Below are 23098 nucleotides of genomic sequence, written 5' to 3'. Positions count from 1 at the left end.
ATTTCTTCAAAAAATAAAATTTGAAATATTGTATTGTTCCGATTTTTGAACAAATATATGTTCAAAAATCAGAACATTTAAGATTTGGAAAATAAAAAAATCTAGAATTCCGACCCTATTGCATTGCTTCCTTTCTTTAAACTAACAGTTTTTTTTATAAACAATAATAATACCTTTTAAACATGAATCAATAAATATAATTTTTAAATAAGGAACAAAAAAAAAAAAGTCAATCCTTTAAATGAAGGAAAAAAAAGTTATAAAAATGCTTTTTGTGTTTTTATTGCACATAGGAAAGAGATAAAATATACAGGAGCAAAATATCATTGTAAAAATAAAATTGAAATTTCAGCATCACATAAGCGTTCGTTTTCCTGCTCTATATTTCTTTTGAAACTGTAATGTAATCAATAATTTTGTTCCATGTTTTCTCCAAATGCGGATATTCGTTCATTGCAGTTTGCACTATAACCTCCACAGAACGCAAATGAGCTTGCAGTTTCTGAATTTCATCTTCTCTGCATTCTTCGTTTCTGATCGCTCTTATATATGTCCCGTCTAAAACTTTTTGCATCAATTTAGTTCTTTTCTGTTTAAACGACAACTCTATCACAGCCTTAAAAAGATTTAAAAAAATATGTACATAAATAATAACCATAAACAAGTATTAAATCACTAGCTAAATTTAACATTGGTATTAATTGCAAAAAATATGAAAGAGAGAGTAATCAAGTTTCGAAAATAATAGATTAACAAACATTATTTTCTGTTTAAACGAACATTTTTTTTCTTTTTCACAACTCTTCAAAATAATATGATGCGAACAAAATAAAATTTTTAAAAAATATGAAAATAACATTTAAAAAAATCTAGTAAGGAGTATTCGCATCTAAATTGCAACTTTCATCTTAAAATGGGATGGTCGAGTTCATTTTTTTGAAGGTAAGCCATGTCTGAGAAAGGAGTCGAAGTCATTATTCATACCAATTTAGAGTACAAACAACTTGAATATGGAGGCAGAGCGTCAATAAACAGAATAGATTGTCCAATATCTTTCCATTTGATTTGGCATCATTTCAAAAATTCTAATAGTGATTAACTTCAGGATTCCGCGAAAAATAAAAAGATGAATTAGCAAATATAACCAATGCATGAATTCCTTGAAATGGTACTATGAAGCGCTTTTTGAAAATTAATTGGATTTTCTGGAATTTTATCTCCGAAAGATAAAAATTAATTACATAAGGAATTTCAATTTTTGGAAAGTCTCAACTTTAAGCATTGAAAATTTTTATTTCAAAAGCTTATCTCTGGAGGAAAAAGCATATGATTGTTAAAACAAATTGCATACGGGTCACGAGATTTCTCGTTTTTAGCAGGCCAACGTTGTGACTGGGTCACGAGATATCTGTTTGCATGTTTTTTCGGCTAATCGATGCATAACCAACCAGAGGTAAATATTTAACACATTAAGGACCGCAAAGAAATCTGTAAGACATACGTCTGGACAGCACGTTTTGGGGCAAATTTGTACCTTTTAAAATCATCATAACTTTGTTATTTATGAATCAATAACAGACGGGACACGCAAACTCGTGAGCGGTCCGTAACAGATGGGATACGAAACACGAGGAAATTCATGAGCAGCCCTTAATGTCTTAAAACAAAATACTGCTGCAAATCATGCCGAACATCATTGCACAAGGGAATATGCTTTTATCAAATATCAACTCTAAAGCATTATTCATGCCTGTGAAATAAATAATAGTTAAAATATAGAAAATCTTATATAATAAGTGCATGTATAAAATATATAGTAATATTTAAGAATACTTTATGTAAATGTAATACCAAATGCAAATTAAAAATGTGCATATATGCATCCTATTGCTTGCCAAGCATGCTTCATGAGCGTTCAAAAATAAACGGGCCCTGGGAGTGCGTTGAGCACCGTACTCAATGCGTTAACACATTTTTGAACATTAATGTGAACATAATTTTGAGAAATGCTTATGATTAAAATATTTTATTGATTGAGTATTAAATCACTATCGATTAATGAAAAACGATAAAATATAAGAGGTGGCGCATATGCATCAAAATATAGTGTAAGATAAAACTACGGTCTCTCCAGATTTTAGAGTACGAGTCACCAATAATTTATCATGCTAATCGATACATTTACAAAATCTGGAACTATCTCGGTAGACCAAGATTTCTGTAAATCCATTCCGCCAGAGTACTCCTTATCTTTCCAATATGTCACATGCAACCTCGAAAGATGCAAGGTGGCTACTAATACAATTCATCGACGGTCAATCCATTTATCATATCCATGAAAAGTAGATGCACAGTATCTTAGATAATAATTAACTTAGTCGCCTTCGGCGACCAGCTTGTTCTCCCAGATTATTGACATTTTAGGAGTAAAATTCTTGATATGGTGTGCATTTAAAAAAGTTTTACGACGCTATTTGATAAGATTAAAAGAAAAACATTAATTTTATCAGTCTATTTAAATCATTACACTGTGGTTACATTACTAATATATGAAATAAAAGCAGAAGTCAAAATCTTGTTTTGGAGTTATTATCCAAATAATGCATTTTTTAAAAATTTTAATTTTGGTATTGGCAATAGCATGCAATTGAATATTCTAAAGTATAAATTTGAATTTCCCTATAACTTTAAAAACATCGTTACAATTCGGACATCAAATTTAAAAAAAAGTAAGGGAAAAAAAAAAGCACGGAAATGAAATAGATATTATTAAAAACGAAATTTTTTAGATTTAAAATAAATCAAAAACCGTTTTGTGAAATAATAGTTTTGGAAATGTTGATCATCATTTTTTTGTAAGTCATAGCAATTTTCCATTTGACTATAGTTAAGCCTGTTTTCCTGCTCCATTAATCTTTCGGTTAGACGCCTATTAATTGATTATATTACATTTTCCTTCGTTTAAATGAATGGAGCTTTTCAGGACACGGTGAACCCTTTCCAGAAAAATTCTAGTATTTTATAGCCCCATCAATTTACGAAGCGATGAATTAAATGCAGCTGTAAAAACGTTCAAACGTCAAAATTTTTTTACATTTGACTGTTGCCATTCGGCAGGAAGTAATAAGAGAGATTTCTGTGCCACACACATTAGATTTATATATATATATATAGATGTACATTATAAAGACCATCATCATTTAAAATATTTGGCAATTTACTTACTTGTCTCTTTTCCTGTTCTTTATTTTCGATATCATATTCCATTGCTTTTATTTTGCTAATCATTCCAGACGCAAACTCGTGTTCGCTTTCATAAGCCTCGCTCAGTTCCGCTTCAGATGATCTGAGAGAACTTATTCTTTGATTAAGTTTCTCCAGATCCTTAAAAGAGAAGAAATATTTTCTGAACAGAGTCAATCAAAATTTGATAATTTAGAAATGTTTTCCCCCTAGCTAAAATAAATAAATATTAAATAAGTAGGAGTGGGCTTCTTTCTCACATACTCTCTTAATAAAAATGAATTTGTGTTTGAGACGCTTATTTCCAAATCTATCGACGTCAAAATTTGACACAGATTACAAATGCAGTCACAAAATCCCACACCAAATTGGATATATTTAAGTCATTGCGTTTTTGAGTTATCGAGTTTACTTGTTTCTGAAAATAAAGACCGACAGACATTAAACTCCTTGTTGGATTTGGCTCAACATTTGATAGGGTGTCTACAATACAGATGTTCAATTTGAGTACCGAATTTTATCTATCTAGCTGTCTTCGTTTTGTAGTTATCGTGCTCACTTATATTCAAAAAATCAGACAGACAGACTTCCTTTGAATAGATTTTGATCAAAATGTGATAGAAATGTGCCATAACGGTTAAGACCATATACCAACATTCATCCTCAAAGCATTTTTAAGTTATCTTTGTTACAGACAGACAGACAGACAGACATTTTTCAATTTTTTTTTCGAACTCAGGGATTAAAACGTGGAAATTCGTCAAAATCTCGAGTTCGAATTTTCTTCATGATTACAATACTCTGTCTATAGTCTTTCGTATAACAATGACGAAAATAACAATGACTCCCTTAGAAGGATGAAGACTGCCATGTGGACTAACTCATATCGGATTAATTGATAGAGTTTTAAGTTTTAATTGCTTTTATCCTCTTTGCTTTAATTGCCTCTATCCTCCTTGCTTTATCTTTCGGACAACGACTTGAAGCAAAAAGTCTCAAGAGCGAAAATTTTTGACGGCATTTATCTAACCCACACAAATAGTTAATGTCTGTACCAGAAAAAAAAAAAAAAAAAAAATGGGACAGTTGAACGAAATTTTTTTTGTTCGAATTTTATTTTTGTAACATAAAATATAGGGAAACATTTATCATATAATGTTTAAGAAAATAAATTAATTATAATCCAGGAAAAGAAAGGACTAGTGTTTTAAACTGTTGCCCACTGAAGTTAACAGATTTTCCTTTGGCCCATGCGCCCGACGTCATCGCTCACCATGGTGCCTACAAGAGAAAGCATCCTCCGAAATCGGATATTACCATCTTTGACAATTGCTTTTGTGTTAGCCGGAACCTACTGTGCGTCCACTACGAGAACATTTCCAGCCAAATGTCTGCGTTTACGGCGCGCGTTATAGAAACAAGTTTTGGTAGAGGAGATCCATTTCGAACAACAGAAATCGGACGGTAGTCTAGGGGTTTTTTTTCTTCTTATCCTTAATTTGAAGCGATAAAAAAGATGTTGGTCATTTGTCTCCTCGCTTTAGTCGCAGTGGCATGTGTCTTTATATTCGCTTAGCTTATTTCTTTTATATTATATTAATCTTTTCTTTGGTTAATATTAACTGCATTAATTAACTTAAATTTTGACATCAATTTAAAATGCCTTTTCAATTTAAGAAAGGAGAGACTTTAAAATCTCAAACACCTGAATTATTTTCCGATTTTCACCTTGACGACACTTGAATTATTCTCGGATTTAGAATCCTTTCACATATAAACCTTTTGAAGTTAATTATGTTTCAGAATTAACTTCAAAATATTGAAAATAAGTTATTATTTTTTTTATGTTAAATTAGACAGATTACTTTGCGTTTGCTCCAGAGTATTTGATATTAATTACGTACATAAATTAAAAAAAAAAAAAGAAATGAAGACGATTCATTTTTCGTTATGTATGAATCGACTTTAGATTTCTTAATTGTTTTTTTTTCTTCTTGTACAATCGTTAATCGTACGAATTATTCAGTTTCTCCACTTGATTTGTGTTGTTCTTTATGGAAGAATATCATATATTTTCAAGCTTAGGAGTATTCAAATAATTTTGAGTTTAGTGAATCATTTTTTTTTTGTTTTCAAAAATTAAATATAATAATACAATTTAGCGCTAAACGTAGCAAAGTAAGAAATTTAAATGAGCTTCTACCCACGCGAAATGAATTCTCCCTACAGTAACCAGTTTTTTTAGCGACCGCCATAAGCATAGACATTTGGCGGGAAGTGTTCTCCTAGTGGACATACAGTACAGGTTCGGAGTCATCTCCAGGGATAGCGAACAAAGGCATGCCCAAGAGTGTTACACCAAAACACTTTGGAGGTAGCTTGAATCGATACAATGCGAATCACCCATCTGATGGATCGCCAAGCACTGTGGAAGTGTGAATTTTTAGTTGTTCATGAAAAACAAGAAGCAATAACAGTGGCAACAGTTCTTCTTGAAGAAGCAAACAATAGCTTTTTGTTTGTTTGTAAACCTCCCTCCTTTGTAGTCGAAGGATGGGTAGCAGCAGATAGTAGAAAGTGGAATGCACCTACATAGATCCCTAGGACATCTATACTCATTCGTAGAAGAACAGCCACTCAAGGCTCTAGAGATCATGAGCTTCTATAAGAAATAAAAATTGGCGAAATCGGATCAATAGCTAGATGTCTGATTCTTGTTTTGCCAATTATTTATAATGTATATTTTATTTACTAAATTACTGATGTTTACTCATACAAATATAAGGCAGTATTATCAAGATATGCCTAAAAGAAAAATGTATAGTGTATAAATTTCGTAGTGTATGTATTTCTAGTATATAAATTTCGGTAAGTACTTTGATTTCAATGCAATTTTTCTTGTGCTTTGCCTTATACTGTTCAGTAACTGGGAAATGTAACGACTTCAAGGATATAATACGCAAGTTCTGTACAGCAGCAATGATCTACTATGCTTTTTCCTTGAGAAAACATAATGCAACTTGCAATATATTTAATAAGACATTGCATATAAACTATGCAATATATTTAACATTATACTGTATGTTATATGTATAATGTTAAATCTATGCAATAAATAAAAGATACGCAATCGGTTCTGTACATCAGCAAATACCTATACTGGTATGACTTTTCTTTGAGAAAGTAAAACGTTAAAACTGTTATGTAGTATTTATAACTACTAAAACGGTGCTTCCTTTCTGCACAGAAATGACCTGGGATATGAGACAAAATCTGCAGATTTGATTTAAAGAAACAAGTTTCTAAATTTTGAAATTCGCCTGAAATAGCTGATTTTGTATTCTGCAATTTTGCACACATTTTAAAAACTAGCCACCTTTGGCAACCAAATTGTTCGTCCAGATTACTGATTTTTTAAATGATAAATACGAAATAGTTAAGTCGTAGCGATTACCAAACTGACCACAGTTAAATCTATTCTGACACTTGATAAACTTTCTTTTTGGAGCCTATTTCTTGATTTCTTTTACATCTTGTTTCTGCTGTCTGACTGGAATGCCAGCCCTCCCCAGAACATTTTTAATAATATTTTGCTGTTAAAGTATTGAATTAAATACAGCTGTAAAAAGATTCAGTAAGGCAATCTGAAATGTTCATATAGTGATTTGTTTACATTTAACTGTTGCCATTTAGCAATAAGCAATAAAAGCGATTTCTGTGTCACATAAGTTATATATATATATATATATATATATATATATATATATATATATATATATATATATATATATATATATATATATATATATATATATATATATATATATATATATATATATATATATATATATATATATATATATATACAGTAACCAGTTTTTTTAGCGACCGCCATAAACATAGACATTTGGCGGGAAGTGTTCTCCTAGTGGACATACAGTACACGTTCGGAGTCATCTAATATATATATATATATATATATATATGATAGTAGGCATCAGGAGGATTAAGAACCACCATACAACATACAGTCCCAAACGACGTTTAGTTGGTGAAAATCGCAAAAATATAGGAAGTCCGAAAATTGTTGGAAACTGTAAACAATTAATAAAAAATAAATGATATTTCAACTATGAATTTTCTTTTAAGTGAAAGCCTATTTTCTTAAAGGTTATTTTTCATGTTGGTAACATTCCGATTTGATGATCCAAGGGGCCGTAAATTACTGAAAGCGAAAAAAGTAGTTTATAACCTTTATCTGCAAAAATATTAAAGAGTTATAGGAGAGAATCAACTGGAAAAAGAATACATAACTGCCAGTGGAAACAGTAAATAGCAACACATCAAATATCAATGAAAAACATTTATTATAGCAACTTACAAGTTTGGTTCAAGGTGACCACCAACTTCATGTTTCAATAATTACATGTGATACACAAGGTTTTCGACGGTGACTCGCAGCATTTCGGCATTTATTTGTCTGACATGTAACGTTATTTGATCTTTTAAAGTAGGAATGTCAGGAACAAGACCTTGATACACAACGCCTTTCAAGTGAACCAGAACCGCCGCACAACCAGAAATTGCTAAGATTCAGATCCAGTGTTATCATTTAATGGATGGTATCTTATAAGGATAAAATTTCAGGATCTTACGCAATATCTTCTGCATCGTCCAGAACGGGGTATCTGTTTGTCGTGATATTGAATGTGCACTGCTGATAACCTGCTTATTAGCTATTGCCTGATTCATAACGATTGTTGCAACTTCTTCAACTTGTTCCTGCTTGATAACTTTACGTCCTCGGCATGGTTGCACACCAAGAATTCCTGTTGCTTCAAATCTTTCAACCATTCTTCGTAAGTTAGTTATATTCATCGGTCCTCTACGTAATTGTTTTAACCGTCATTATTCACGAAGAGCAGAACTGGCATTTTCATCCCGCTGATAAAACAGCTTGACTAAAAAGGTGCGTTCATGTAGTGACAACGCAATCGACGAGCGAATTCTTGTAGAATGACATAAATTCCCGCAACCCTTCCTTTTATCTTCGATGTCATGTCACAAAGTACCCGCATGAGCAAATTACTAATAAAGTTTACGATCGCCAGGATTTCCCCTATCAGCGTTAATGGTACCAATTTTTTTTTTCTTGTTAAATCAAAACTGCATACTTTAACGTGTATGGTGGTTAAATTTTGTTATATTTCGTCCAGTATATAACACGCTACAGGGTTTCGGACACCTCTAGTTATTTCTTGATCACCCTGTATGTATGAATTCTTTCAGGAAAAGATTGCTTTTGGATGGAGTGAGGGATTATTTCTGAACGAATATATCTGTATATATATATCTATACTTATATAAAGCTCAATGTGTGTGTGTGTTGGCGCTGTACAGGCCAGACCGTTTGACCTACAGCTACCAAATTTGGTACATGTATACCTTGAAGGTCGGGAATGTGCACCTGGAGTCCCTTTTTTTGAATTTTTAATTATTAATTAAAAACTAACTTTCCCGCCAAAAAAACCTTTTCATTTTCCCCACCGCGAAATGAGTAAGGATTCAGTATTTTTTTTTCTTCCCCACGCTAATAAGGCTAGGCTTAAAATTTTTCGGCCGATTATTTCAAACGATTCTGTTTATTTTCTTAATGTTTGATGCATTTAAAATTAAACATTGTTAATGAATCGATCTTTTTGATTCATTCTGAAGTACTTTTGAATTAAAATAAAATAGAATAAAGGAAAATGAAAATTTCTAATCTGCATAGCGTTACCCCAACTGGCGTAGAAAAATTCATGCATTTGCGTTACCGTAACTGGCGTTGAAAATTCGCGCATGCGTATTGTGTTCTGATTGTTGACAACTATTTTCAACGGATGCGGAGTTGATTTAAATTATTTTTAGGTTAGTTGTACGCTTTTGTAACTAAATTGTATTTATGTTAATTTTTGTATATGCTTATAGTTTTAAGTACATCGTCTTTTAAGTATTAATTTAACCTGTTTTCGACCAATTATTTTAAACTATTCTGTTTATTTTCTTAGTTTTTGATGCATTTAAAATTAACCATTGTTAATTAAAAGATTTGCTCATGATGAATCTCAAAAAATTTAGTTGACAAATTCTTGTGATATTACATAAATTAAGAAAGCTATTCCTCAGTGCCCATAAGGTTTAAATGCTCAGTGACTCTGTTTTCAGTAATCATATTACAAAAAATGCTTTGTTTCAGTAAAAAATATTATTATATTAATTGTAGATTAATCATTTCCACTTTAATTTAAAGTATAAATTCTACGGGAGCTCAGAAAGAGAGATACATATTATGTTATGACTGAAGGCCTTTATAATATTATGAATGAATTACATGACTATCAAAATGTGAAGTTTCAAAATATTTTGATAAAGAAGCTATTAAAGTAGGAATTACATAAAATATTCAATTATTAAAATTTTAACGAGCATTAAGATTGGCGAACCGGCTGATCTCCAAAGACGGCTAGTATATATATATATATATATATATATATATATATATATATATATATATATATATATATAGAGAGAGAGAGAGAGAGAGAGAGAGAGAGAGCTTCATGGTTTAATATTCATACGTACTTTTTTATCTTCTTGGATTTTCCTTTGAGCGTGCTTTATTTTCTTATGGATGAATTCGGGTGTTTTCCTTCTTTTACCGAACAAAGACTGCTTATCAGCTTCAATATACAGACTAGTATGAGTGTAAACAGCTCTTTTCATCTCCTGGACTAAATCTTCTTGCTCTTTTTTTACATGTTCCAGCTTCATCTAAGAAAGTTACAGAATATTTAAACAAATTGCAGATAGCGAGAGAATCAAAGGTCGGAACAATAATTTTTATAAAATAAAAGAGAAAACATTTCCAATTCAATAAGAAAACGACAATGCTTAAACGATAATGTTGACCGGAACTAAATTGAATATTTGAGGTGTCTCATCAAGATCCCCAATAGTCCCCCAAGAGCAGACAATAGTTTTTGAGAAGAATGCAATAAAAAAAGCATGGTTGACTAAAGTTTTGCTTTTTTAGAAACAAGAACATCAATGAATACAATATAAGATTCATACAGGGGATGCGTTAATGAATACATCCATACAGAGACATACTTGCAAATGCTATAGAAATGTTGGCTGTATATACCGGGTGTTTCCAAAATGACCGGTATATTTCAAAAATCAATAAAAACTAAACGGGCAACGATAAAAATACACCCTTTGTTGCAATATGCTTGGGAGAACAGTAAATTTTCAGGCAGACAAACTTGCGAAATTAGTTACAATTTTCAACAACAGATAGCTCTGCAGTCTGGAAAAAAATCTAAACAACGATATTTTCCAAATATCCACCATGCGCAGCAATAATATGGCGTAGTCTCAGAATGAAATGAGCAGAAACCTGTGTAAACATCTCAGGCGGGATGTCTTCACATGCAGAACATACGTATTGCTTCAGTTGTTCAATTGTTTCTGGATTGTGGCGTTTCACCTGATCTTTCAAGTGTCCCCACAGAAAGAAGTCGCAGGGGTTCATGTATAACGATTTCAAAATTTTTCAAACAGATCCTTTATTGTATCGCTTTTCGGCTCTTTGGCTACATTAAACTTTCGTTGAAAACTTCGTCTTGTTGCAACAACACTGTGTTCTACGCGGTGGAATTCCAACACCAGAAAAATCCTTTGTTCTAAGGAATAAACCATTTTTTCACAACAAACTTGCAATCTGTGAACAGCACACGCTTAAAGCAGAAAGACGACTTACAGAATGGCGAACTCAGCCTGCGTTTTCTTCTATATCTTTCAAATCGACTGCAGCGCCATCTGTTGTTGTAAATTGTAACTAATTTCGCAAGTTTGTCTGCCTGAAAATTTATTGTTGTCCCAAGCATATTGCAACAAACGGTATATTTCTATCGCTGCACGTTTAGTTTTTATTAATTTTTGAAATATACCGGTCATTTTTTAAACACCCGGTATGAGGGCAATTTGTGAAACATTATAAATTGAATCATAATAAAAGACAACTTGTAATACTTTCAGAAGAAATTTACTATCAACGTTATTGCTAATAGCTTCCAAATGTTGATTTTATATCAGCCAAACAATGGCTGCTGATTTGTATGAAAAAACATGTACTGTCATCAGTCCCATAAAATATAAGCAAAAGGGGAAAAAATATATTCTCATCCAGTCTCACATTCCGAACGAGGTTCATTTTTCTTATTTCTCTAAAAGCATAGTGATGAGTGAGCACTTAGGAGGAAAATTAGATAACCGAACGAATAAATAAATAAATAAAAAAAATCCGGCAATTATTTATCTTTGCTATATTATTGACGACAACTAGAGGCGAAATAACCATATTATGTCTTGAACGTCACCGAACGATTGTTGTCAAAAGATTGTTGATATTTTATGACCTCCGAGGGAGAATTTTCACTCTACATATAATCTTGATTGAGAAACACACTGACTAAGTATACAAAAAGGACATAATTGATAATCCTGTCATTAGTTTCATAAAAGAAACGTGAAAAACAACTGTAAACTGTATGCAGTGCAAGAAAGTTTACCTCTTGAAACCTAGTAAGCAAGCCAGGAATTCAAAAAATCATCTTGAGAACCTATTTCCAAATACTTAATCTGAAGCTCAAATGAACAGACTGGAAAAACATGAACAAATGACATGACATGAAACTGTCATTTTCTTTTCCAAGATTCTTTCCCAGAATTCATAATTGTGAGTAGATAATGCGAAACTGCCGCAGTGACGTATAACACATCTTTCCTTAGTGCATCACATAAATTATGCATCATTTTAATCAACATTATTTCTTTTGTTTAATAGTCCAAAGGTGAAAGCATCTTTACATTCAGATTGGAAATTTTGATTCATACAAAATACAAAAATAAACTCTCTTGTAATTAGAAACATACAAATTATTGTTTCTGATTATATTAGAACAATAATTTGTCTGTTTCTAATCATTTCAATAATTTGTATTCATCTATGCTAGAGCAAAATACTTCAAGAACTGATTTTACTAACCCGTAGACATCGAATTTCACTATTGATGCTCGAAAACTCAAAGCGATGGCTTGCAGATTTAAGAATTTTGCGAGTATCTTCCGCTAAACGAACCTTTCCTTCCCAATACACAATATGTCTCCTAAAATAAACAATGGATAAATAAAATTATTGAATTGAAGGTATTTTTCCGTTAATGACGTTCCAAATTGAAATGCTGGCGTTATTCTTTTTTGGCGCCAACGTTCTTCATTACTAAAATTGTTAGAATTCGATAGAGGTCGTTGAAGTTGCCGTTAGGAAAAAAGAAAGGAATTATTTGATTTTTGAGGAAAATTCAACACATTATTCCATTCCCAATAGCTGTTATATCTATATTATTTCTCCTTCTATATTTATATTATCTATATTCATCATATAAGCAAAAATATTCTATGAAATGAAACAATACATTAGAAAATAAAGCAATTAGGTTAAATTAATTCAAAATTTATAAAATAAAAATAATTGCTTTCAGATCTATGAATAAAACAGCCTTCTTAATTCTATTAATTTAGTTTTGTCAGTTGATATTGTTATGCATTAGTAATGTTGCTTCCTAGCGCATATAGTTCTATCATAAAGAAGATAATTTCTTTACGGATCTGAACTTATACTGGATCAATGATCCTTTCTCTGGTCTTGGCGACCCTTTGGAGGCAAAATGAAGATTCCAGAATCAACAGGAATTTTGACGATATGACTATTAGGGTGCGAACTATGCCGATCCTTCTAGAAGTTTCTGTGCCCTACTTCGGAAACTATAAAAAGCTGGAAGACCGAGCTAGAGTCAGTCATTTCAGTTGAGTTTAAGTTAGTAACTGAGCGAGTTCTTACTCTGAGCGTCTCGTGCTGCTAATTATTGTTTTGTTGTTTGCATTCTACTGTTTTCTGCAAGAGCTAATCTCATGTACGCTACGCTTCGGCAAAGTTTTGTTACCTGGGTGTTCGTGCTTTCCTGTTAAATAACATGTCGCCATATGTTATTGAGAAAGTCAGATTGTTTTACCGTACACCCCCTACATTAAATCTGTTGATTTTAGAAAATTTGTGGAATTTTACGTAACAATATCTTTGATCGGTATCTCATTTTTAAAGTATGTGAGAGATATAAGAAGTTTATTTTTTAAATTTTAACCTAAATGACAGGATTGAAACTGTCCTATTTCACAGATTTCCATAATCAGCTAAGTTGAAAATATGGCTCAATAGCAAGCACATAGCAGATCTTCCTAGCTTTTCAGCCCATAGAAGATCCATGCAATTGAGAATCAAAATATTCAATTACTTAGCTAAAATATTATCATTAAACGACTGCCAACCTTCATAATTCTTGGACTGTGCATTTTCATTGCTATAATTCGCAAAAGTGCATTTATAGTTTCACCATTTTAATCCTCTTCTAGCTTTATTATCTTTTGATTAAGATGCCACTGAAGTAAATGGATATCTATTTAATTCCCTCACTCAACATGACTATTCAGCTCTTATGCTGGTTGGCTGGTTACTGTTTCAAATGTGGGATGCAGGATATATCCTTAGTGATAACTCGCTTTACATGCCTTATCCTTAGCGAGGCACGCCTCGTTTGAAACAAAAACCGGCCCACGAGCATAAAACTTGCGCAGTCGGGTCGAACGGAGTTAGTAGCGTTATGTAACATCAAGCATACATACTGGGCTTCAATAAGCTTTCTGAAATGCTTCTTTTTCTTCCGTCTCAATAATTTCAATTCATTTTGCTTCTGCAAATAGTTCATTTCTGCTTCCTGAAAATAGATAAATTGCATTTAGAATAATGTAAATTGCGTAAATAAATTATTTTGTTACACCAGCTAATTAATATCAAAAGCGATTACGCAATAAATCAAGTTTTTAATAAATATATGTAATGATATTTTAAACTCTTAATTTAATCCAAATTAATTTACAAGATTTTATCTTAATTTAGCCCATAGTAACTTCATTCTGAAATATTCTCTTATTTCGTGATCCAATTCCACTTTATGTTTAATTAATTCCTCTATAAAAATAATGCGCCATCAGTACTACGCATCAAGAGAAAGTGATATCTTCGGTTGTCCTTGAAAAGGTGTCAAAGGTCACCACGTGTATGGATTTGGTGCCTGGCCAGAAATCCTATGTTCTATAAGACTAGTGATCATTTGTTTGTCCCTTTTTGCTATCTGCTTTTGTGCCGCACTGCGCCTTCTTGTAAATAATCATGTTTTCCTCCCGAGAGAGAATAAAACGGAATTAAAAATACCAAGTAACTTCACTGCTTCGAACCTGCATTCTACTTAAACCAAAAATAGAATGGAAAGTTTTAAAAAAAAGTTGAAAAAATTTAAATAAATAGCATTTTTGACAGTCTGTTAATGAGATCTTAAGGAAGGCATGATGGCTTCAGTCCTCATAGCTTAACGTCAAATATCCCAAACTTTATGTTTGCTCCAGAATATCTTTCGAAATTTGATGATAAATTTCTTCTATAGAGTTCTGAAGCAGGCAGCAAATGTTAAAAATGAATAGATATGTTTCCTCATAATACTTTAAAATAAAGAGTTTTTTTTTTGACGTTTTTGCATTTCTTCCCCTTTTAAATGAATTCGCATGTTTTAAATTGAAACACAAGCACGCAAAAATTCGAATAATTTTTATATAGATTTTTTTTAAAAGGAATATATTCTCCCTTCAGGTTTCTTCTCTGGAAATGGCGTTTGAAGTGACTGTACATTTTCTTATCTCCTGATATAGAGTTATATACAATGGAAGACAGGCGATTCTCTGACTTTCATATTCTTGAAGAGGACAAAGCAGAAAAAAGTATTTGTTCAGTTGATAGATGTGATGAAACGAAAAAATGAAAAATTCTGTGATCAGGAACAATTACGTTTACTTACAAGATCAAATAATAACAAATTTTTAAACGAGAAACTATGATTATGTCAGGACTATTATTCCACCAAATATCTCTCATAACATCTGCCACTGAGAAAAAAAATAATTAAAAAATATTCTGTGAAATGACAAGAACATTTTGCATATACTATAAAACTATGCAGAGAACTACAGAAGTTGCTACAGCTATGCATACCTTGAGAGTTTTAATATAGTCACTCTTAGACAAAGCAATCATTTGAAGAACGTTATCCTGAACTTCATTTCTTTCACGCAGAATTTTATTTACATGAGCGATTTCGTCTTTGGTGCGCTGTATTCTATTTTGGATTTCTTTCATATCCTTTTCTTCTTTAGATATGTCAGCTGTTTTTCAAAATGAAGAACAGATATTTATTTTGAGTCATCAGCATTCACATAAAAACGATTCAATGACTAAAATATCATGCATAAAATTTAAATTAGTTAACAGTTTTAATACATGAATAGAATTCAACAATGATATTCATATGAAATCAGAAGGCAGTTTAAATTAATACTAAATTGGTTTAATTATATTAACGTCCCTTTTAAAGCAACACTACAGCTATTTTGGGATTGACCTCGTAATTTTGAATCGCGGTGAGATGACGAGGAAGACACCTGAGCTGACACCCTTCTCTTCAAATTTCCACAATACACCAGCAGAAGGACATTTGGCCCCGAAATATTTAACGTGCACCAAATCCGCTTACGCGACGGTTCTTCAGTAGAATCGGGTCTCGAACCTGAAACCTTCCGGTTCAGAAGCCGACACCTTACCACCAGATCACAGCGGCCCAAATTAATACTAGAAGTTAAGATGAAAAGAAAAAGTTTAAAAGCCTAAATGTTAAATATAACTCATTTTTTTACCAAAGATATTTAATTAGTAGAATTAAATACTTTTTTGCGAAACATATTCTGTATTACAACAGTTAACTAATTTATTATTAGCCGAGCTATGCTTTAAGAATGATTGGTGAAAAGTAAATGCCAATTAAATAAGTAAATCATATATCATTTTTTAAATTAAAGTGCTAAAACAACAATACTTTATTGCACTTTAAGAAAATGAAAAGAGGTCGGTAGTGATATAACCTCGAGGTTTAATTGAATATTTTTTTTTTTTTTGAAATTGTATTACATTTTCACTTGTTGCACTTAATAACTTTTACCACTTTCAATTTTCAATTTAACGATTAATGACACAAATATTTTATGAATATACCAGTCGTTTTAGGCGATCAGATGGTTCACCAGGACTACTGGATTTATTCAACTGCAGTTAAATCTCTTATGTTTAATTCCATGTTCATAATCTCCTCAACAAAAAAAGTATCACCATTAAAGTCATGATTTGTTTATTGTGTACGTGTATACTTCTAGTGAAGTCGATATACTCTTGATAGAATAATGCTATTAAAAACATAAATGTACAAATCATCATCTTTAAATTGTACATTGTTTTTTGAGAGAATTGCACTTTCTGATTCTTTATTTAATCTGAGCTAATACTTTGCTGAAAAATCCAAGAAGAGTAAGCTAAATAAAATGTTTAATAGAATATTTTCATAACCATGAATTATGGAGAACCAGATGGCTGCCAAAGGGCGGCTAGTGAGAAATAAGAGAATAAAGTAACTACGATAGTACACAATATTACAAATGTGCAATAACATGCACATTGAACAAGACGATGCAAGGTTAGTAAAATAACATTAATGTCTGTCGCGATTTGATGATTAAAAATATTTTCATGGTGGAATCATGAACATTAAGTTATGCACAAGAGATTTAATTATAAGTAAATAAAGCCAATATTCTTGGTGAATCAGCTGATCACCAAAGGCATCTGGTAACAAATGAAAAAAAAAATCCTTTACTATTTCACTGCACTACACAATAACACATATTGAAAATAAAAAAATAAAAAAATGATCACAAATATCTTTTTGACAGAATTCAAGTTAACATACATTTATGTGCAATTTTGCCTATATCAACTTAAGAATTTATTTTAGATTTAAGCTGAAATTAAACAAATACATAAAAAAATATTAAAACTAAATGGCATTAAAGTTTTTTTGATTATCTTAATTTCAGTTCTTAATATCTATGCGAAATTAATCTATATAATAAAACAGGAATAACCTTCTAATTGCAGTTTCTTTGCTTCTACAACAGCAATCTTTTTCTGGTAAAATTCATTTTCATCCGATTTCACAGCACTCTGCTTGCTCAAGGAAAATAATTCCTGTTGGCATCTTAGATATTCTTGTTCCATATTTCTTTTGCCTTGTTCAGCAGTTGTTATTTCCCTTCTTAAGCTAGCTAATTCTCGTTCAAAAGGAGCAAGTTCTTGACCCTATATATATATATATATATATATATCGAAAAAAATTTTAAGAGTAAAATTTTGATAAATTCACAAATGTGTAAAAAAAAAAAGTACCTTGGTTGAAAAAAAAATTCAGAATCGAAATGAATCTATTCTAAAATCTTGTCATTTGTTATTGCTTCAAAGCAGTAGAAGCAATAAAAGAAAGAAATGATCATATTTTTTATCACAGGAGATGTTTTTTTAACACATTGAATGCTATAGGAATCACCGACACTCAATAAAATGAAATAGAATATAAAAGCGAGGTAGAATTCTCACTAAAAGATGCACTATTGATAGTAGATTCTCACTAAAAGATGCACTATATTCTCACTAAAGATGCACTATTGATATTAAGCTGAATAATTTTGTATATAGTAAAAGTGAAGATGGAGAATTTCTTAAAAACAAAATTTAATATAATCATAACTAGATAGTTTTCCTTTAAATGCAATATGAATACAAAAATAAAGGAGAAACTAGAACCTTCTTTAAAAACTGGGACGAGGAAGTAAAAACTACGATATGCACAAATGTATCTATGTTTTCTGTTCACTGCAAAGTGCATAAAACAATAACAAAAAAGGTTGTATCCCATAATTAAATGAATAATTTAAAATTCTGTTACCAAAACACTGATCACCAATGTTTAATATCAAGTTTATAATAGAGGTTTTACAATATTATTCAGTATCATTGAATATTGTTTAGACAATACCATATAACATTTAATAATATTTGTTCTCTTAATGTGTACTATACAAATGAATTTTTTTGAAGAAAATTTAAAATTAAATACCTTTTTAATATCAACATTCTAATTTAAAAATACCTTTAAAAATATAGGTTCTCCTGGACTATTGTGGATATAGCATTTGTCCTTCCTCAGTATCGTAATATTGTATAATACTGTCTAACATAACAATACTATCAAGATTAGGTAGACACCTTCCCCCCATAATAATTTTCTATCATTAGGATTTGTAATAAAATAGAATACTCACAAAAATAAAATAATACTATTGAAAAAGAACGATTTCAAAATGTGGAACAAAAAGAGAAAATCAAGTAAGTTATAACAATGAGTTCATCATTTCAAAGACTATCTTCAGTTCCGCATTAAGAAACAGAAAACTCATGCTCTTATCTGGCAATATAAATATCGAAGAAAAATAACAAAAATTTATATAAAAAAATAGATAAATCAAATTATTCTTATTGAGTCATTAAAGGAATTCAATAAATTCCTATGACATATATTAAATACAAAAAAACTTGTTACAGACGATTGTATTGTATATAAATAAGTATGAAAAAAAAAGCACAAGTTGTGCAAAAAGAGGTAAAATAAATAACCAAAAACATACCCCTGCTTGATTAATCATTTCCTTCAGCTGATTTTCCAGTTCTCGAACTTCCCCACGTTTCACATCTAACTTTTCCCTAGTCTTAAGAACATTCATTTCACTTTTGTCTTTTAAAATTGCTCGCTCTCTTCTTTCTTTCTGAAGATCATTGAGATTACTTTCCATGTTACTCAAGTAGGTGCGTAAATTGTCCAGCTTCAAAAGAAGTTTCTCTTTTTCATTTTCTTTTTTGGAACCTTTGTCTTCCTGAAGAGAATAACATAAGAGCACTGATTTAAAAACTAATTTGGACTATTCCAGTTTTACAATTATAATAAACAATTTTACAGCATGCATAAAAATGGTTCTGATGTGTAACAATATATTTTGAAGGATTCATTATTATAGAGAATTTAAAAGTCTACTGAAGCTACACAAAATGGTTGAAACATTTCTCTGACTTTTTTTATGTCCAGGTATTTTTTATTCTTTCCATCAAAGATAAGTTCACAACTAATTAGAGTTGGTTCAAATTGGTTATTGGTTCAAAATCTTATAAGTTTATTCCAGTCTTATTACATAAATATACTAGTGAATTCAGGGAATAAAAGTGGTGAGCATTGTAAATGCTTAAAGCGACAATGTTGATCAAATGAAAAAAAAAAAAAAAAAAAAAAAAAAAAAACATTAGTTGCAGAAAAGTCAACACTAACGAGCTTCTTTGAACTACTTATAGGACTACCACAAACTTCGTTCATTTACGACATTATGAAGTATTGCTCATTTGATACTTTAATGCGAAGAACAATGTTTTAATTCCTTTGTTATTGCATCAAACAACTAGTTTTCAATTTGTTTCACCGTTTTTTTTATCAGTTAAAGTTTCGAATAAAGAAGTATGCCGTAGATATTGGGAGAATTAAACCTTTTCTCTAAAATGAACCTACATTTTGTCTTGAAGAAATTACTGTAAAATGTTAATTGACACATTGGATCCCCTCATTACAGTGTTGATCATCTTTATATACATATAACAGATAAAAAATTAAAAAGGATACACACAGAATTTTCATATCGGAGGTTCCTTTTTATTAAGCACTTTTATTTGAACTTTATCAAACATAGCATGTATAAATATGTAAAAGTGTGTACTTCATATTCCACTTTTTGAGATAAGTTCACTACTGTATAAGATCATTCAATAAAGTAGATATTTCGAAATGGCAAAATAACTCTATTATGTCAAAACATTAATATGAACAGATCAAAAAGGAAGATCATTATATTATTCCTGTCGGATTTAATATTAAAAACAGCATTTAGAAAAATGATTAAAAATTAATATTATTGACAGAGAATCGTCCCCCCTAACTTTATCTGACAAGGGGAGGGCAAGAGGTTGAAAATTGAATTCGGGATGAGATTTAGTACAAAGGTAGTATACATTAAGAATGTCCATTCACGAAAATATTAAAGCGCAATAGCCAGTCAATTTCGTGAAAATAGCCCCCAAACTATCAGAATAGCTTATATACTAATAATTTATCGCCGTTGCCGACACATGATTGGTATAGTGGCTAAGGCACTGGCATAGCAATCATGTGATCAGAGTTCTATCCTGGGCTAATCTTTTTTAGCTTTTTTTATTTGTTTTTTCCTAAATTATTTCAAATTAATTTAATAATTTACAAACAGGTTTAATTAATACGTTTTTCATTTTGAATGAAAAAATAAATATTTATTCTCTTAATTTTTGGATAATAATTTAATTTAGAGATTTCAGCTTTAAAATGTTAATTTTTAGCAGAAAAGATTTTTTAGTATTTTAGGAATTTTATTATGAATAGCAAATCTATTCGGATAAACTAACAACTATGATTAATAAATAGCTAGATTTAAATCTACCTAAACACATATTTGTAATGATATTAAATTTTTTTATGACACACTAAGAGAAAGGATAAAACATTTTTAGAGCTAGAATTAGCTTAAATTATGTGCAGAAAAATTAAATATAATTACATTTGAGCGTATAGAGTTTCTTATATCTTTAATTAGTTTTTCGGTATATTTTGATGCTTTTGTGATGGTCATTTTATCATGCAGCATATCCATATGTTTCTTTTCAAGACTTTTTTGGTAACCATAAGCCTTCTGGAGCTCTCTGTCTTTTATGTCATTTTCTTTCTCAAGTAACATTTTATTCTATAAAAAGAAAACAATAAAAGTTATCAAGAATCACAGTGCGAATATTCAAAAAGTATGACTACACAATCATCTATATATTAGCATAAACATACACTGCATTAAAAAAATAAAGTTACACATACAACATATTTATTACTATATAATTAGTTTACTATGACACAAATATAAATTTTAAAAAACTATGCAAAAAAAAAAAAAAAATGTATTTAAAATTTAGTTTACATTTCTTAGAATTTCAAGCTTAAAGATATTGCAAAGAAAACCATGAAACAAAAGAATATAATGAAGAATCTTAAATTTGAAGTTAATTGCATAAAGCTAAAAATATAAAAAACATAAATTCATTATCTTTCAATTTTATGGCTCAAAAAAAAAACATCTTTTAGTAACAAAAGGAAAATAAAAAAATAGAAAATAAATAGGTCGGTTAAATTTTTTAAAAAATAAATTATTTTATAGTGCAATAATTTTTATCACATCATATGCAAAGCTAAATATAAAAAACAGTGAATTTAATATTAAAACCATTTAACAGGAATTCATCAGTTAAAAAATAAAATGAATTTTCAGCCATACAATAATGCAAAACTAGGAATATATCGCAATAAAAATATAATAATAAGCTGAAAAGAGCAAGAATCTATTTCAGTTTAATAAATACTTCAATTGAAAATGAAACACAATGAAAATTAATTCCAAAATAAATAAACGTGTTTAAATAATATTAATACTAAAAATCCATGATGACAGCTCCATTTCTTTAGAAAGATTATTCCATTTAAAAGTCAGTATTTAGTTTAATTTTTTTTAATGTTTAAATGAATTTTTAAAAAAGATTTGATGCAAGCAATGCATATTTGAAGGCGGAAAAATAATTTAAGATCAGAAAGTTTATTTTGAACGTTTCATTTCCTTTACATTGTTTTATAAATAATTAATACTATAATTTATGACTAAACGGTTTAGCACAACAGTGTCATAAATAATCAATAATAGTGAATGAAAAACACGAATAGGGAATACTTGCATCATTTAAAACTTTCAACTCCTGTTCAGTCATTTCAACTGTCCTATCCATTACAGAAATATTCTCTTCTAGATCATTATGCTTTTCTAAGACCTCTCCAAGTTCCTTCTGAGATCGAGAAATATCAGATTCTCTAAATTGTAGCTGAAAAACAAGGTGTTCGTTTCTCTCCAGTTCTTTTCTAACAGATTTTTTGCATGCGGATATATCCATATTAAGTGTGCTTGCATCGTCTTCAAATTTCCTAAAATATTTTTGGGCAGAAGATCTCATTTACTTTTGTCTATGAATCTAGAGAATTTTTTTAAAAAAAATCATAGCCAAAATCAATCTTTTTACCTCACAGAGTCTCTTATTTCCGCTAAGACACGATCTTGCTTTTCCAATGAAGCTAAACTTTGCCTCCACTGATGCACAATCTGCTGCCTTTCCAAATGTATGACCTGCAACCAGATATTTTATATTTACTACGTAAAAACAAATCACTCATTGCAGTCAACATAAATTTGCCATATTTGAAGATATAAAATGTTTATTTGGGACGAAAGGCTCATTTGAGCCATGGTCGCTTGACGAGACCAGCTGAGCCAACGCTCCAATAGAAACTGAAGAAAGCTATGTCACTGCTAAGAATTTTAGCAATACATAGCTATAGAATTACATATTTTAGCAATAGAATGAAAAAGAAGTATTAACCCATTGTACTCGGAAAAGTAATTCAATGCCTAATTATTCATCTAATAAGTGTTTCTTCATCGCTCCAAAAAAAAAAGAATATATAATTGTTTTAAGTTGAATTTCACTGAAAAATTAAGTTACATCTTCTTACCACTCCATGGGTATTTTTAATAATCAAAATTAAAA

General features: G+C 30.4%; 1 protein-coding gene across 2 annotated transcripts in view; it reads right to left on the bottom strand.

Moving 5' to 3' along the window:
- Positions 1-266: 266 nt before the first annotated feature.
- Positions 267-23098, bottom strand: part of LOC129988836 (coiled-coil domain-containing protein 40-like) — a 35871-nt gene continuing 13039 nt past the window's right edge. For both annotated transcript variants that reach the window (XM_056097110.1, XM_056097111.1), the window contains 11 exons: positions 22574-22677; positions 22235-22478; positions 21022-21204; positions 19021-19266; positions 17425-17638; positions 15449-15618; positions 14029-14120; positions 12335-12455; positions 9868-10056; positions 3226-3384; positions 267-616 (listed from right to left, as the gene is read on the bottom strand). In XM_056097110.1, the coding sequence (XP_055953085.1) occupies positions 380-616; positions 3226-3384; positions 9868-10056; positions 12335-12455; positions 14029-14120; positions 15449-15618; positions 17425-17638; positions 19021-19266; positions 21022-21204; positions 22235-22478; positions 22574-22677 (1959 nt within the window). In that variant the 3' untranslated portion in view covers positions 267-379. The remainder of the gene's footprint in view (positions 617-3225; positions 3385-9867; positions 10057-12334; positions 12456-14028; positions 14121-15448; positions 15619-17424; positions 17639-19020; positions 19267-21021; positions 21205-22234; positions 22479-22573; positions 22678-23098) is intronic.

Source organism: Argiope bruennichi, chromosome 10 (assembly GCF_947563725.1).
Source record: "Argiope bruennichi chromosome 10, qqArgBrue1.1, whole genome shotgun sequence".
Classification (NCBI taxonomy): Eukaryota; Metazoa; Arthropoda; class Arachnida; order Araneae; family Araneidae; genus Argiope; species Argiope bruennichi.
This window is presented reverse-complemented; position numbering and strand designations above follow the sequence as displayed.